The sequence below is a fragment of the Heteronotia binoei genome, chromosome 2 (assembly GCF_032191835.1).
Source record: "Heteronotia binoei isolate CCM8104 ecotype False Entrance Well chromosome 2, APGP_CSIRO_Hbin_v1, whole genome shotgun sequence".
NCBI classification, from domain to species: Eukaryota; Metazoa; Chordata; class Lepidosauria; order Squamata; family Gekkonidae; genus Heteronotia; species Heteronotia binoei.
The window spans coordinates 75,069,563-75,087,421 of NC_083224.1; the positions used below are offsets into that span (position 1 = coordinate 75,069,563).

Below are 17,859 nucleotides of genomic sequence, written 5' to 3' on the forward strand. Positions count from 1 at the left end.
GACTTAGAAGGGTCTAACTCTGCTTAGGACTGTACTGCCAGGGAACATATGCAGTGAGGGGAAATATGTACAGTGCCACATTCATAGTTATAGCCTGAATTTTTATTGCTCTTAGTCAGAGAAAAGGAAACAGGTGGATTTTTGTGTCTACCATATTTGGTGCTGGTTTGAGGGTCAGACACAAAGTAGTTGGTTAACTCAACTTGAAGTTGAGGATTGCTTATTGTTGGGCTCCTCCTTCCCTCTTCTCTTCAAATGGTGCCATGGAAGAGAGAAATCTTCAATCTAACTCTAATTCACACCTAAATGAAGATGACTTTAAAAAGGTGGGGTCTGTATATCTCCAAGTAACCAGGCATCTAACACATATTTTAATCCTACTATAGAACCACCCACTTTTAACATGTATCCACTTTTGTGTATCCTGTGTATCCTGGGGAAGAGATAGGGAGCATGCCAGCACAATACTAAAAACAGGATTGTGCTTGTCATATACAAGCTCTTGTTGGGTTGTGCTCTCTGAATTCAGCCTTGGTGATTAAAAAAAAAAAAGGCAGCTCCATTCAGCACTGTTATTTTATTACATTACTGTTTTCTGCAGAAAACTTGTCAGATGTGGAAGAAATACATGCATATATACACTTCCTTAAATACCTATGTACATACCTCTGGGGATCAGATCTCTGAAGTATAAAATATAAGAACATAAGAAGAGCCCTGCTGGATCAGACCACTGGCCCATCTAGTTCAGCATCCTGACTCACAGAGTGGCCAAACAGTTGCTCTGGAGAGCCAGCAACAGTGCATAAAAGACCGAGGCCCTCCTCTGATGTTGCCTCTGGTTTACTGCCTCTGAATGTGAAAGTCCCCTGTAGTCATGATGGCTTGTAGTCACTGATAGGTCTATTTTTCATAAATATATTCATTCATCTATGTCATCCATATTATATGGGTTGTAAGAAACATCGGTGTGCCATGTTGATGTGTTGGTATGTTTGTGGAAGAGCACCTCATTTTGTTGCTCTCTTTTTGTGGAGAACAATGACAATAAATTTATCTATCTATCTATCTATCTATCTATCTATCTATCTATCTATCTATCTATCTATCTATCTATCTATCTATCTATGTTGTGTGGCTTGTAGAAGCCACAGTTTGTTCAGTGATCATGGGCAAGGGGTCAGAAATCCAAGGGAATGTTTTGGGTGTGTGCAGGGCTTTTTTTTGTAGCAGGGACTCCTTTGCATATTAGGCCACACACCCCTGATGTAGCCAGTCATCCAAGAGTTTACAGTAGGCCCTGTAAGAAGACTGCTGTAAGCTCTTGAAGGATTGGCTACATCAGGGGTGTACGGCCTAATATGCAAACGAATTCCTGTTACAAAAAAAACCCCTGTGTGTGTGTTTTAAAGTGCAAATTTATAAGTAGAATTCCACATAATGATCTAAGTGATTGTCTTTGTTTCTTTCCCTGAAACAATATGTGTACACACAGCTTATATGTCTGACTCTGTATCACTGCCGTAATGTTGCCAGGGTGTCATAAGATTGTGTTGTGCTCATGATGACTCCATGTGGAAAGCTACTTGTCTCCCCTACTCTCCAAGATTGGTCCATAGCACACAGCTCAGGTCCTGAGCCTCAGGGTTTCCCTTTCATTGCTCCGCAAATTTAATCAGGGTTGTCTTTCTTAGCAATCAGGATATCAGAAATAATCCTTGTCTTCCTCTCATTGACTTGGTCTCTCTGCTATCTCCTGCCTCTGCCATTGAACTGTCGTTCTCTTCTTCCTGTAATCTTCCAACCTCCATGGCTACCATTTTTGGATGTGCTCCACTGACCCTTCCCATCCTGGTGAACCTTCCTGCATCTTCCACATTTGTCACATAATATGAGGAATTGTTCTAATGTTTGCAAGCAAGTCCTGGAGGACACAGGGATGTTATTTCCTGGGACTAAGCCACAGCTAAATACTGGTGCATCCCAGGAATATCCCTGCCCCATTTCTCTTACCTCATCCTACAAGCAGCAAGAGGGAGGAATCACATGCATTGGGCTTGTGCCATACTCCTACACTGGGGGAAATCCCTTTGTGAACAGTTATAATATTTATTTCTGCACACCAGATTGCTCTGATGTATTAACAGCAGGATTTGCCTAGAGGCCCCCTCACTGTTCCCTGTGACTTGCATTTCTGTCTGCAGATATGTCTGGGATTCGTGCAGTTTGGTTTTGTCGCTATCTACCTTTCTGAATCCTTCATCAGGGGCTTCATGACAGCAGCTGGTCTACAGATTCTCATTTCAGTGCTCAAGTACATCTTTGGCGTGACAATTGCATCCTACACAGGGCCCTTGGCCATTGTCTATGTGAGTGAGCCCCCAAAAACTGGTGATATTATCCCCCCATGCCACCTGCTTATGATATAACAATATGCAAATGCATCTGGACACATATTAATTAATTTCTCCTCCAACAAAATGAAAACTAATCAAGGCCTGAAAAAGCTGGTTTGCTGTATAAATGTGGTGAATATTGTAAATACTGTAACAAGTGGTTTAAAATGATACACTTCTGTTCTTATTGCCTCAAAACACAAGAACAAATGAACTAAAGATTATCAAATATTTATGCAAAAAAGAGTTTATTTCCAGCCAGCTGGACTGAATAAGCTCAAGAAAGCAGAGATAATAAAAAAGAGAGGGTGCAATGGCTGCAAGACCTCCTGTAAAGGCCAAATTTTGCTGCTCCTAACTTTTTCCTAGTACTTTTCCCCAGCATGCTGGGTAAAGGGAGACATTTCCTCTTTAGGCTGCTCTTAAGAGTAGATGAGATCTAACAAAGTTTTGTGGCAGTAGGAAAGGGAGATAAGTAATAGAGAATTATTCTGAATTTCACCAAATTTTCATTAAGGGATTAGCAGAATTAGCCATTTTGCAGTTATGAAGTTATTGTTGCCTACTGTGAGCATCCTGAAAGATTCTCAGAAGTCTCAATTGCATGCCACTGTCTCAATGCATCCTAAATGCATCACAGACTAAATGCATCCTGTCTGGTCAAGACCTATTTACTGGTCCTATAATTAATACATAGTTGACTATTGTAAGACTAGGCCTCCTTATTGCTGCTTTGGGTAGAGGGATGCCAATCGTCAGTTGAGGGCAGGGGATCCTCCAGTTTGGAGGTTTCCTCCCCCCCACTTCAGGATTATCAGAAAGTGGGGGGGGGAATACTGCTGGGCACTCCATTAGACCCTATGGAGACCAGTTCACATAGGGTATAACGGAGAATTGATCCATGGGTATCTGGGGCTCGGGGGGGGTGTTTTTTAAGGTAGAGGCACCAAATTTTCAGCATAGCATCTGATGCTTCTCAAAACACCCTCCCCAAGTTTTTTAAAAAATTGGATTGGGGGTCCAATTCTATGAGCCTCAAAAGAAGGTGCCCCTTTCCTTCATTATTCCAGATGGGAGGAAGGCATTTAAAAGGTGTATGGTCCCTTTAAATGTGATGGCCAGAACTCCTTTCAGAGTTCAGTTATGTTTGTCACACCCTTGCTCCCGGCTGCACCTCCAAAGTCTCCTGGCTCAACCCCCAAAGTCCCCAGATATTCCTTGAGTCAGACCTGGCAACCCTATTTGGGTAGTAGTCACTATGAATTACAGGGTATTGGGCTACATAGTCCATTTGTGCCACCTTTGTGTCTAGCAGAGCATAGCACACACCATGACATTTCTATGCTGATGTTTTAAAGACCTCTTTCTCTTGCTTAACCATCTTCTTTTATTTTACTTAAGACATTTATTGATATTTGCAAAAGCCTGCCTAAGACCAATGTGGCCTCCTTGGTGTTTGCTTTGATCAGCACTGTGCTCCTGATTATTGTGAAAGAACTGAATATGAAATACATGAAAAAGATTCGAGTCCCTATCCCCATGGAAATCATTATAGTAAGTAGTTCCTGAAATTGCTCCTTCCTCCAATTTTTTGAGCCTTCGATCTTCTTCAGGTGTAGAGATAAGAGATATAGAGTCTTCAGATATCAGAGCAGATCAAAATGCTCTCAAAGAGGAAATGTTGTAATTTACTTCTGGGTGAGATTCTGGTTCAAGATGAGGAAGTTGGCATGTTTCTTATCACAACAAATGTTCCTTGTGGCTGTTCTAAAGTTTGGATTTTTCCCATTTGCACAATAAATGTGAGGCAGAGGGCCAAACATCCTTACCCAAGCACTGCATGAGGCAGAGAACAGCAAGACAGCAACTCCATGCATCAGTTCTCTTCTTCCAAACTGCAGAAGTATTTCACAGTAGATAAAAGTATTGCAGAACTCACAAATACCTCCCCCCTAAGTTCTGCTGTCAATGGCCATCTAAAAAGGTAAAGGTAGTCCCCTGTGCAAGCACCAGTCATTTCCGACTCTGGGGTGATGTTGCTTTCACAATATTTTCATGGCAGACTTTTTACAGGGTGGTTTGCCAATTTAGCCTCTGCTTAAAAACCTCCAGAGAAGGAGAGCCCATCACCTCCCAGTCACCTGCTTAGCCAGGAAGTTCTTCCTAATGTTTAGTCAAAAACTCTTCTGATTTAATTTCAATCTGTTGGTTTGGTCTGAACTTCCGGGGCAACAGAAAACACTTCTGCAGCATCCTGTATATGACAGCCCTTCAAGTACTTGAAGATGGTTATCATATACCTCTCAGTTGTCTCCTTTCCAGGCTAAACATACCCAGCTTCTTCAGCCTTTCCTCATAGGTCTTGTTCTCCAGACTCCTTACCTCTGGACACATTCCAGCTTGTCTGTATCCTTCTTAAATTGTGGTGTCCAAAACTGAACACAATACTCTATGTGAGGTCTAACCAGAGCAGAGTAAAGTGATACCATCACTTTGTGTGATCAGGACACTATACTTCTGTTGATACAGCCCAAAACTGAATTTACCTTTTTAGCTACTACATCATACTATTGATTTATGTTGTGTATAGTCCACTAAGACCCCTAGATCCTTTTCACACATGTTACTGTCAAGACAAGTCTACCTCACCCTATAATTATGCATTTGATTTTTCCTACCTAAATGCAGAACTTTACATTTATCCCCATTAAAATTCATTTTATTTGTTTTATGCAGTTTTCCAGCATTATTAAGCAGGTATCACCATCCTGGGCAGGATAAGGATTGACTAGATTTAAATCTTAGCAAGGGCAGGTTGCAAGAAAGCAGTCTCTAGATGGAAGAGAGAATGTGGAAGCAGCTAAGAGGATGAAGGCCTGAGAGTAGAAACAGAAGAGGCACAGGGACAAAAGCAGCCAGTACCAGGAAAGGTTGAAAACTTTAACTGATCTGTAGTAGTATCCATGATGAGGCAGACCTATTTATACAGAGAAAGATCAGCATAAGGCCTCCTATTGCCACTCCAGCATTGGTTAAATTGCTTGAAGTGAACATAGGTGGAGAAATCCAGATTACCTGAAGCAGCCCACCCATTGCATCTTCTTTCCTAAGTGCTAGAGCACCTATCTGAACACTTGTATCCCCTGGCACATACCTGCCAGTGACAGACTGGCCATGCTGAAATTTGACATCAAAAGCAATGGAAGTTCTTTGTATGCAAGTTGACAAATTTGTTGCTGATGCTAACTCCCATGTCAACCTGCCTCCAATAAATTTCCTTCTCAGCAATATCCAACACAAACGAGACCCAGGTCAACTGAGGTTATTGAGGAAAATGCTCTGGCATGCTGAAGTTGCTTTGACCATATATCAAAAAGTCTTGGTGAAAACAACCTCAGAGTGAACAGCTGTATCCCAGAGTACTGAAATGTGATGAGACTGGAAGTTAGAGTAAGATGCCTACGTATCTCAGGTGACTGGGGAGGCAAGAGGCCAAAGTACGTGCTGACACCCAGGGAGTGTTTGTGTAATTATAGCTGTGGGAAATGCTAAGATCTGGGCAGATGTCTTTGGTTTCAGTTTGCAATCACTCCCAGAGTGGTATGAAATAAGCTTTGCTGTTCTAACCTGGGAACATCTTATACCCACTTTACTGTGTTGTGAATGATGGCAGGAGATACAGGACAGCAGAAGAGGCAGAATTTACTCTAGTTTCAGAAAGAAAAACATGAAAAAGAGATGATGAGTCCATAAAATATACATCAGAAAACTATAAGGGGCTGGTTGATGTTGTTATTACCATTACTAGAAGCAGGGTTGCCAGCCAATGGTAAAACCATAAAGTTTCCAGTGATTCCTAGAGTGACATGACATCATTCTGGGGAAACGCAAAAGTAACATAGGGCTAGGGTTGTCAGGCCGAGCCTGGGAACCAGTGGGAAGGCTGGGAGCAGGGACGTGGGGGAGGGTGACACCATCAACATTGATCTTAGCATGATCTAAGGAAAAGCTTATTCAATGCAAGAAAGGGGTGCCAGTTAACAGAACAGTATACAGGAAGCTGATAAACCTGGAATCTGTATTATTTTCTTTATATGAAGTGGGGACTTAAGAGTTTTTTGCCAATAGAGTCCAATGCAGTTGGCAGGTGTGACCATTCATTCATTCATTCACAATGCCATCCTAGGCAGTTACACTCATCTAAGCACATTGACTTCAGTTGACTTAGAAAAGTGTCAACTGCTTAGGATGGCATTATTCATTCATTCATTCAATTATTTATTCAGTATCCGCAGGATAAAAAAAATCCCTTTAGGTGTTTTTAGACCGCTCCCATTGGATTGCCTCCCCCCCACCCCCATTATGTACCCCACTACCACCTCTAATATACAAATCTCTGCTTGCTCCGCAAGGTGGAAAATGTGCAGCAAGGCTAATGCCTCTTTCATGCTTTGATTGTAGGTCATAGTAGCTACTGCCATATCTGGAAGCTTTAATATGCCTGAGAAATATGACATGCCAATTGTCGGGCACATTAACATGGGGTGAGTAATCTTTGTGAGAATGATTTCTTTTCTGGAACGGAGATGCTTTAGTGATTCTAATTCTTGAGTCGATTCTCAGTTGGGAACATACTTTTTTTTGTTTTCATTTCAAAAGTTTCATTCATTTTTAATGTATTTATTGGACTATTGTATTTATTTTTGTCCCCCTTGGAAATGCTGCTGACACTTCTCCTTCCTGCTCCCTCCCACTGTCCTTTTTTTGTGCTGGTGGGGGTGGCTACTGTTACCTCAGACCAGGTTGGGATAATGGTACTGGCTAGCCAGGTAGGCAGCCAGCCAAACAACTCAATAAGAAGAAAGCCAAAAGACAAGTGAGCAGGTGTGAAGAATCACTCTTCTCCACACCTTCTGCACTATCACAGACACTGTTTCCAACCCACATAAGGTGCTGTACCTCAGAACTGACTTGATTGTACATGATGTCAGCCACTCTGAGGACTACATTTTCCACGGTGTATGAAGGCACAGCATCTCACACACATTAGAGATGGCACCCAAGGTTTGGTGGTGGTGGTGGAGGGGAAGAAAGATTGTCTTCTTCCACTTACTGCTGCTCATTGCCGCTTGGCTGCTCATTGCCATTTGGACAAGCATGGACAGTCACTGCCTGCACAGTAAGTTTAATGAAGAAGAAGAAAAAAGTGGAACAGAAAGGACAATAAATGAATAAATGGAACTGATTCATTTATTTCTTTTCCCATTTATTTGATTAGCAATGCGGCCTAGTCAAGTTATTTTTTCTTTGTAATTAATTCCCATCCCTTATCTCTGTGCTTTTAATAATCAACCTCACTCTTTCTAGAATCAGAGTATAATTAAGGGATGGTTTCATGTTTAATTCCAGCATTGCAGTTAGATGGAAAGGTTTTACTTCAGTTCTGGAAATGGAAAAGTTTTACTTCAATTCTGTGATTCCTATCTCTGTGCATGAGCACATGCACATACACACACACACTCTACACCCTTTCTCTTCATTTCTTCATACTGGCAACCAAGCCTGCTAAAGGGGAGGCCAACGTGCAGGTGACATTAGGAACCATTTAAAAACAAGTTGAAACAGAGTTCCTAACTTCCCTCTGTGAGTGTTTAGCAATATCTCTAAATAGAATGGAAACTAGGGCAGCCTAAGAATGGAAAATGTCCTCAAGCACTGATTTATATGAGTCAATCCATTAATGAATTGTAAGCACAATGTAAATACTAACTACAGGCAATTACTGATGGATAAGACATGTGACGGACCACACTTTGAAACTGTAATTATAATAAGCTGCATATAAGTCTACATTCCTGTGATGGAGAAATAAACAGGAATAGATCTGGGGAATGTACTGTGTTTTCGGATGCTGCTTTATATAAAGCACATTGAATTCCAGAACAATAAGGCAACAGTCTTAGCAGTAGTATGTGCGAAAAGGATCCAGGGGTCTTAGTGGATCATACGTTGAACATGAGTCAACAGCGTGATGCAGTGGCTAAAAAGGCAAATGCAATTTTGGGCTGTTTCAACAGAAATATAGTGTCCAGATCATGTGATGTGATAGTATCGCTTTACTCTGCTCTGATAAGACCTCACCTGGAGTATTGTGTTCAGTTTTGGGCACCACATTTTAAGAAGGATATAGACAAGCTGGAATGGGTCCAGAGGAGGGCAATGAAGATGGTGAGGGGTCTGGAGACCAAGTCCTATGAGGAAAGGTTGAAGGAGCTGGGGTGTTTAGCCTGGAGAGGAGGCGGCTGAGAGGTGATATGATCACCATCTTCAAGTACTTGAAAGCCTGTCATATAGAGGATGTTGTGGAATTGTTTTCTGTGGCCTCAGAAGGTAGAACCAGAATCCATGGGTTGAAATTAAATCAAAAGAGTTTCCGGCTCAACATTAGGAAGAACTTCCTGACTGTTAGAGCAATTCCTCAGTGGAACAAGCTTCCTTGGGAGGTGGTGGGCTCTCCTTCCTTGGAGGTTTTTAAACAAAGGCTAGAGGGCCATCTGACAGCAGTGAAGATTCTGTGAATTTAGGGGGAGGTATTTGTGCGTTTCCTGCATTATGAAGGGGGTTGGACTAGATGACCCTGGAGATCCCTTCCAACTCTATGATTCTATTATTCTATATATTCTTCAACCTTAGGCCTATGATTCATACATTACTTTTGCAACATATTAGCTACTGCAAAGCTGCTTCTCTGTGGTGGTTCCATTGGTAATGTATGAATGTACATTAACCTAAAGCTTAATCACATGGATACTCCGTACAGTACCATCCCTCCTGCCTTTCAGGCACTGATACTGACTTGCAGACACACAATGTGAGTTACTCATATGATCAAGACATTGAGTTATTGCCTCTGCAGTGTGACTGAGGGATTGCTGCAAGTAGGGTTGCCAATCCCCAGGTGGGGGCAGGGGATCCCTAGTTTGGAGGCTCTCCCCCCACTTCAGGGTCATCAAAAAGCGGGGGCGGGGATGTCTGCTGGACACTTCATTATTCCCTATGGAGACAGATTCCCATAGGGCATAATGGTGAATTGATCCACAGGTATTGGGGGCTGTTTTTTGAGGTAGAGACACCAAATCTGCAGCATAGCATCGTGCCTCTCTATAAGCCCCCCAAAAGGTGCCCCTATCCATTATTTCCAACGGAGGGAAGGCATTTAAATGGTGTGCAGTTCCTTTAAATGTTCAATTTGGAGTTCAATTATGCTTGTCACAACCTTGCTCCTGGCTCCACCCCCAGTGTCTCCTGCCTCCACCCCCAATCTCCTCAGATATTTCTTGAATTGGACTTGGCAACCCTAGCTGCAAGTGGCTCACAGTAATAACCATTCTACAAGGGTAACATATTAAGTGAGCCTTGCACAGCAGTCCTAATAAGAGAATAGTGCATTGAATGAACTTAGAATGGTATAACTCTATTTAGGATTGCACTGTTAGTGAAATAGAAACCCATCCTTTCCCTTGTTACTCAGTGCTGGGTGAATACTGCAGCTGAATGCTAAAGGCCTCTTTACTGCTTGCAGTTAGTTTCACAATCCATTTAGGGGTTGACAGTCCCTAGAAAGCACATTCTATTTACCAACTCTGGTCTATACGACTGTGAATCTCAGAGAGACACACAGTATTTCAAACTGAAATTATCTAGAGGGTTTTCAGTAGATCAAGGGATAGGTGATCTTGTCAGATCTCAAAAGCTAAGCTGGGTCAGCCCTGGTCAGTATTTGGAAGGGAGCCCAGGAAGGAATACAGAGGCAAGCAATGGCAAATCACATTTGAACATCTCTTATCTTGAAACCCTGATGGGGTTGCCATAAGTCGGCTGTGACTTGTTGGTGAGAAAAGGGGGGTTAGAAAACTGGAGAGTGATCCTGATCTTACTGTTCATTTGGCATGTTGGTGGTGGAGCACTTCTCGGCATGGAACTCAAGATAAAATTATTGCCAAGCTTAGACCAGGGGTGTCAAACATGCAGCCCAGGGGCCAAATCAGGCCCCTGGAGGGCTCTTATCAGGTCTCCAAGCAACTGGCTGTCATCTGCTTACTTCTCCCTCTCTCTTGCTTCCTTCTGCACCACATCTTGTTTTCCCAGGCTTGCTCAATCACACAGGAGCAACAGAGCAAAACCACTATTTTCTCCATTGGCTGAGGCGCCTCCCTTGGATAGGAAGGGGGGGAAGGCAGAGCTTGCTTTGCCAGGCTCTATCCATCTCATAGCAGAGCTACTGGGCCAAGCCTCTCTTCCTTCTATTGGCTGAGGCTCCCTCTTTCTTGGTCCCCTGGAGAGGGAGGGAAAGAGCCAGCGCTTCCTTTACCCACTTCCCTGGATCCCATGGTAGAAATACAAAGAAAGCACCTTTAAGACTGAGTGCTAATGTTTTAAACATGTTTTATTTTAAGTTGTTGGTTTTTTTTAAAATCGTGCTTGTCTGTGTCCTCTGTAAAGTTTATATCTCCACTACCTGGCATTACATTTTATGACACACATGGCCCAGCCTGACAAGGTTTCATTTATGTCAGATCTGGCCCTCATAACAAATGAGTTTGACACCCCTGGTTTAGACAGACCTATACAGTGGCTTGGTAACTGTTGGCTGAATTGCAAGCTAGGCATATGATGACTCAAGTCTTACAGCTTCGTGCCAAACTCTACAATGATCCTAATGGGGAAATTTACCATTCAGCCTTCTGTTTTGTTTTGTGGAATTTAAGGCACTTGTTGTGGATTCTAACATTTTAATGAAATGTGATGAACTCAGTATCTCAGCAGAACAAAGTCCAGTAGCACCTTTAAAATCCACAACGTTTTATTCAAAGTGTGAACTTTCATATGCATGCACACTTCCATGGACAAAGTGGAAATTTGCTCTACAGTTCCCCTTGATGTTGCCTTTCTTCCTTTAGCACTTTGCAGTTGGTAGCTGTATTGTTATTTGCAGCTTACTGTTATCTTCACTGGAGGGAAGTTAATCTTGTTTCCATATCACAGCCCTCGGAATCTGGCTTCCTCTTTTTTCTTCTTGATTTCCTGACTGCCTGTCCTTGTTATTTCAATTCTAGCTTTCCTGCAGCCACACTTCCGCAAGTAAGCAAATGGAAGGACATGATTGGCACAGCTTTCTCACTTGCCATTGTGGGCTATGTGATCAATTTGGCCATGGGCAGAACCCTTGGCACCAAGCATGGCTATGATGTGGACCCCAACCAGGTAACATTCTTTGGCTCTTAGCAAAGAAATGTAGACAGGAATGAGTTCAACTAAAAAGTTTGTACTGCCATTTCTAGAGTTTGGGTCTGATGACTCTGTCCTCCTCAGAAAGCAGAGTGTGAAGGGAGTTGTACTTGGAATCTCTGAAACACAGCCACCCACACTTTCATGTGCAGAACAAAGAGCCATTTTCAGTCATAACAAATTTGGAGCTCAAACTATATGTAAAATGAGATTGTGCTACCCATAACCCTCCTGATATGTGCAGTTGCCATTTTATGTAAACAATGTAATTCTTGTATTTTAAAGCTCTGGTACACACAAATGCATCCTCATGACACATCTTGGTTTCAGATTGTGCATATTGAAGCTATAAAATATGCACATTGCCTTATTCACATTAACCAACACCTACACATATTGGGAGGATTGCACATGGCATGAGCTCTCCTTATATGTGGTTTGAGAACCAACATTGAAATGACTGAATAGGGTTCTTGGCTTCAGGTCACTATGAGAGAGAATGCCAGCAGCAGTCACAACAGTCTCACAGTGGTGAGATATTTGCATGCAGCAATGTACCATGCCAACTGGACACTTTTCTCAATATCACCACAACAAACATTTTTAAAAAATGTGTATATACACTTAGTGTGTGTTGAATTTGTTGCATGTGAAGCCTTAGCCCTGTGGATGTTGTTACTATGTGGAGAGATTTAGAATAGGAGTGGACAAACTGCAGCTTGGAACTCACATGTGGCTCTTTCTCACATATTGTGTGGCTCTCCAAACCCCCACCACTCTGTTGGCTGGCTTAGAAGGCATTTCTCTCTTTATATCACTTGTCCAAGCCAAGCCAGCCAGAGGGGTTGGAGAATACATTTAAAGTTGCCTTCCTTCCACCTTTCCCTCTTCCCTCCATCTATTTCCTGCCTTGTGGCTCTCAAACATTTGTTTATTTTTTTGTTTTATCAGATTTATATCCCACCCTCCCCCGACAGGCTCAGGGCGGCTAACAACAATCCAAAAACATTGGCAAACATATTAAAATTAGATCTATAAAAACATTTCCATATATATTAAAAATCCGAGATGGCAAGCTTCTGTTTTCCATTATATTAATTCAGTGAGATTGTCGATGCTGAAGATAATAGCCAACTCCCTCTAACCATTAAAGGCGAGTTTGAAAAGTTCGGTCTTGCGGGCCCTGTGGAACTGTGGCAGGTCCCACAGGGCCCTGATGTTTTCGGGGAGGGCATTCCACAAAGTGGGGGCTGTTACCGAGAACGCTCTGGCTCTAGTGCTGGTCATTCGAGCTTCTTTCAGTCCAGGGATCTTAAGGAGATTTTGAGACCCTGAACGTAGTGCTCTCTGGGGTACGTATGGAAAAAGGCGGTCCTGAAGGTAGACAGGTCCCAGGCCATATAGGGCTGTGACGTTCATGTCTTGTGGCTCTCAAATTTCTGACTTACATTAAACAAGTTCCCCCCCCCCCCATTTAGAAGATGGTTGTAACAATACTAGCCCTCATGCAGAGCCCACAGCTAGTTTATGTCATTTAACTCTTGCTGGTTTTTAAGGTTTTATTATATTTTATAGTGTTACTGTTAGTGTTACTAGCCATAACCTTTGTGTCTGTTCCCCTGCTGTGGTCCTGATGAGTTGTTCATGGATACAAAGGCTGTGCTAATCAGCTAGTTTGTAGCCCTTGCTGTGTCATCATACCCCATAACAGCTGCTTGACAACTGCAGATTGGCTCAAAAAGACATTTAGAGTGACTGTTGAGGGACTGTTGATTACCTTGTAACAGACTGAACAAATTCCTCTAAGGAAAAGCTCAAATTTATGCAACAGAAAACGCTGTGTCTATCACATGGCCAAGATGGTATGTGTCCTCCTTTGCTACCACTTGTACAGCTATAGCTTTTAAATAACAGATCCAGACACGTGTGCCACAGGTTATCTCTGCCAAATCTTTCCCTGTCTCTTGCTTCTGAATGGATGACACATTAGGGATGACATTATCTGATTAGTCTTCTGGTAAGGAGAATCCTGATTATATTCTCCTGTCCTAGAGTTTGCAAGTGAGACACGTGTGGTACAGATATGTAAATCACAGAATGGCAAGATATTTCTAGAATGAGAAGAAGCCACACTCATGCAATGTGAATGAGCCTCAGGAAATGGGAAGACAGCTCTGCAGAGTTGGAGCAACCTTTGCATGACTAATGGATTAATGCCACCCTCGCATGTGGAGGACAGTGTGACTGTCTGACCTATTTTTTGCACCCTAGCAAGTGCTGCCAAATGAACCTTACTGTAAGGGTAAGGTCATGATGTCATGTATTATCCTCTGTAATGACTAGTCCACTCTTGTTGCTTCCATAGGAAATGCTGGCCCTGGGCTGCAGCAACTTCTTTGGATCATTTTTCAAAATCCATGTGATCTGCTGTGCTCTTTCTGTGACCCTGGCTGTGGATGGAGCTGGAGGAAAATCTCAGGTTATCTTTGGTTTAGTTTTTCTACTTACCATTGGACATTTATCAAGGGGGAATATCTTAGATATTCCCTCTGGCCAGAGCCAGTTTGGTGTAGTGGTTAAGTGTGCAGACTCTTATCTGGGAGAACCGCGTTTGATTCCCCACTCCTCTACTTGCACCTGCTGGAATGGCCTTGGGTTAGTCATAGCTATCGCAGGACTTGTCCTTGAAAGGGCAGCTGAGAGCCCTCTCAGCCCCACCCACCTCACAGGGTGTCTGTTGTGGGGGGAGAAGATATAAGAGATTGTAAGCCGCTCTGAGTCTCTGATTCAGGGAGAAGGGCGGGGTATAAATCTGCAATTCTTCCTCAATTCTTCTACCCTGAATATTTATTTACCAAAGTTATGTCTAGGCCACTGATCCCCACTAAAGTGCTCACAAACGTGTTTCCTGCTGGTCATTTGCTTCTTTCCCCAAAGATGGAATAGGAGATGGTTTAAAGGGCCCAGGAGGCATCATCTTTATGTTTTCAGGGAGTACCCATTCAGAAACAGTTGCCTCCATTTCAACTGTTGCCTCCATTTCAGGAGGATGGTTGGCTTACAATCTTCTACTGTTTTGTGGAATCTCCCAACATCTTGTGATTAGGCTAAATGCCTATGGCAGCTATTTTGTGATTGGACCCCCCCCCCCATGTCAGTCATTTTCATTATAGTGCCCACTAACTAGGGTTGCCAATCCCAGTGGGGGGCAGGGGATCCCTCAGTTTGGAGGCCCTCCTCCACCTTCACGGTTATCAGAAAGCAGGGGGAGGAGAATGTTTGCTGGGCACTTCATTATTCCCTATGGAGACCAGTTCCCATAGGGTATAATGGAGAATCAGTCCATGGATATCTGGGACTCTGGGGGGTGTTTTTGAGGTAGAGGCACTAAATTTTCAGCATAGCATCTGGAGCCTCTCCTCAAAACACCCCCCAAGTTTCAAACAGATTGGACTATGGGGTCCAATTCAATTAGCCCCAAAAGAAGGTACCCCTATTCTCCATTATTTCCAAATGGAAGGAAAGCATTTAAAAGATGTGATGTCCCTTTAAATGTGATGGCCAGAACTCCCTTAGTCCTGGTTCCACCTCCAAAGTCCCCAGATATTTCTTGAATTGGACCTGGCAACCCTACCACTAACAGTTCTCAAAATTCCAAAAGTTCCCTCGGATTCAACAGCATTGGGGACCTCTGGTTTTGGCTATAACTATTAAAATATTACCCAGGGGATTGATTTGTACAAAGGGCTAGGGATATAAAAGAAGGAATTATCAGTGTTCTTACTAAACTGAGTTTATTTGAGGAATGCCATGACATAAATAGACATAAAATCATTTAAGTTGGTATTGTGGAATAGCCATCTTAATAGTATGTATTGCTGTTTTTAACAGCAAGCTTGGTGCCTCTCTGGAAAACCAGAAACAATTAAGATGCTAACATTTTGTAATTTCTAGTTTTGCTAATTTTAAAATTGGCTGAGTTCAGAACCCAAAATTTGGAATATACTCTTTTTTCATCTGCAGTACTTCTGATAGTGTTGCCAGTTCTTGCAGCAAGTAAGGCTAGCTGAGTTTAAGATGGAGCTATATTGGATGGCTCACAAGCAAGGATTTGCATCACTGCAGTAGAAGTAGCATCCTGCACTAGCCAAGGAGAACAAGGTCATACTGTTGTGCCCTGCCTGACATAAAAGAACCACATAGGTTCTTCTTACATAGGTGCAGACAACAGCTCTGAATGTATGTTAGATATCAAAGAATGCTTTGGCTTCAAATTTTGCTCAGGGATAGTTAATTCACTTAGGGTCAAACAAGATGTGACGGTGTCATCATGGCTGCCATGGAGATGCCACCACCATTTAAAAGTGATTTTTAAAAGATGCAAAGGCCCAGTCCTTATTGGTCCCTCAGTGCAGCAGACTGAGGCGCTCTTATTCCTTGCCCATGTATTATGAAGTGCTGGAATGGCCACATTCATTTCCATGCACAGCTATTTCAGCTCTCAAATGTTTTTTCTGGCCTTCCCATTTGCATGATTGCCTATGATGTGAACAAAATAAATGTCTATGCCTAGCAAGGAGCATGAAACAATAGAATAATTCAAGCAAAGAGGACCCACAACTTACACAGAATCAAAACCTACTCCAAGTCTGACTCACCAATCTGTTTGGAATAAACACTTTGGAAAGCCAGATTTGTCAGCACGATCCATTTTGGTGCCAAGATCTGTATAACTCTATCAATAGTAGAATATCCCTATTAGGTACATTATCAGCAGACTCACTCCTTCGCCTCTCTCCTTGTCTCCCTGGGCTGGCCCCTGTGAACTCTAAGCACCAGACAGGTGATAGTGTAATAGACAGACAGATCTGAAAATTACCAAATAGTACCAAAAGTTGTTTTCCCAAGTCACTATAATAATGAATGGTAATTAAAATGTCCTTTTCATTTAGCTAGTTGGTATACTAATATCTAAATGCAAACCTTTAGTGCCCTGTTGTTCTTTTAACATCAGGTTGCCTCGAGAGAAAAACAGGAATGGTTATGATTATTCAAGAAATGCATGATTAAAACATTAAAAGTGCGTTCCATGCTGCAAGGTGAAGTTACAGGAAAGTCCTGTCTCTGAAAAGATTGAAGATTTTGATTTTAAAGAACTAGGTCCAGTACTGTATTAATGAAAAATTACTTAGCTGGAACAATGTGGCTACTAAGAGCTTGATTAAGGGGCCCTCAACATGGTGCCCATGGGTGCCATTGTGCCAGCTGACACTTTAGTTGGCACCCATAAAGTAATTTTTTTTAGAAAATGGATAGGGCCAGGGTCATTGGAGATCTGATTAGCTGTGGAAATGTTTACAAAGTTGATTTGGCAGCAGCTGCCATCAAAGCACAATGATCTTCACTGTGTGACTGATGATAAAATGTATGTATGCAAGAAAATATTTATAAACAACATGTTTGTTTTACAAGGCATCCTGTTAAACAGAGCCTGAAATGTTAGAGTTACCATTAGAGTTAAGCAGGGCTTTCTGGGTTGAAAAACCACATCAGGGACTCATTTGCATATTAGGCCACACACCCTGATGTCACCATTGTTTTACATAGGGCTTTGTTATAGAAAAAGCCCAGCAGGAATTCATTTGCATATTAAGCCACACCCCCTGATGCCAAGCCAGCCAGAACTGTGCATTCCTGCTCAAAAAAAAGCTCTGGAGTTAAGTATTACCTTACTTCCTGGCATTTTGTGATTGACTCCAGCTCTTGTGGCAGCCATTCTGTGGTGGGCTCCACCTTCTGTGGCAGCCATTTTGTGTTTGTACCCACCACCTGTGTCAGAACTCCAAAGGTGCCCATAGGCTCAGAAAGCTTGGGGACCCCATCATTAAATGACTGATGAAGAGAGACTGAATTAGGACAGGAGGCCATCTTTTACCCTGATGGATGCCCAGGCAATCAGATCAGCTATCTGTCTTCTCCCAGTCATCACACTGACAGAAAGCCTGGAATGTTCAGCACCAAGTTCCCCTTGTGATGTTACTTTTCTACCCTCAGGTGGCAAGTTTTTGTGTGGCACTGGTCGTGATGATAACTATGCTGTCTTTGGGGACCTATCTGAGCCCTCTTCCTAAGGTAAAGATCTGTTTCCAGGTGGTGGTCTCTGTTGTTTAGTGTT

General features: G+C 42.5%; 1 protein-coding gene across 1 annotated transcript in view; it reads left to right on the forward strand.

The window, feature by feature from the left end:
- The window catches only part of SLC26A9 (solute carrier family 26 member 9), a 94,595-nt gene that overhangs the window by 40,308 nt on the left and 36,428 nt on the right, over positions 1–17,859 (forward strand). Inside the window, exons 6-11 of the mRNA XM_060231302.1 lie at positions 2,205–2,369; positions 3,798–3,950; positions 6,858–6,940; positions 11,513–11,660; positions 14,050–14,163; positions 17,739–17,816. Of these exons, the coding sequence (XP_060087285.1) occupies positions 2,205–2,369; positions 3,798–3,950; positions 6,858–6,940; positions 11,513–11,660; positions 14,050–14,163; positions 17,739–17,816 (741 nt within the window). The remainder of the gene's footprint in view (positions 1–2,204; positions 2,370–3,797; positions 3,951–6,857; positions 6,941–11,512; positions 11,661–14,049; positions 14,164–17,738; positions 17,817–17,859) is intronic.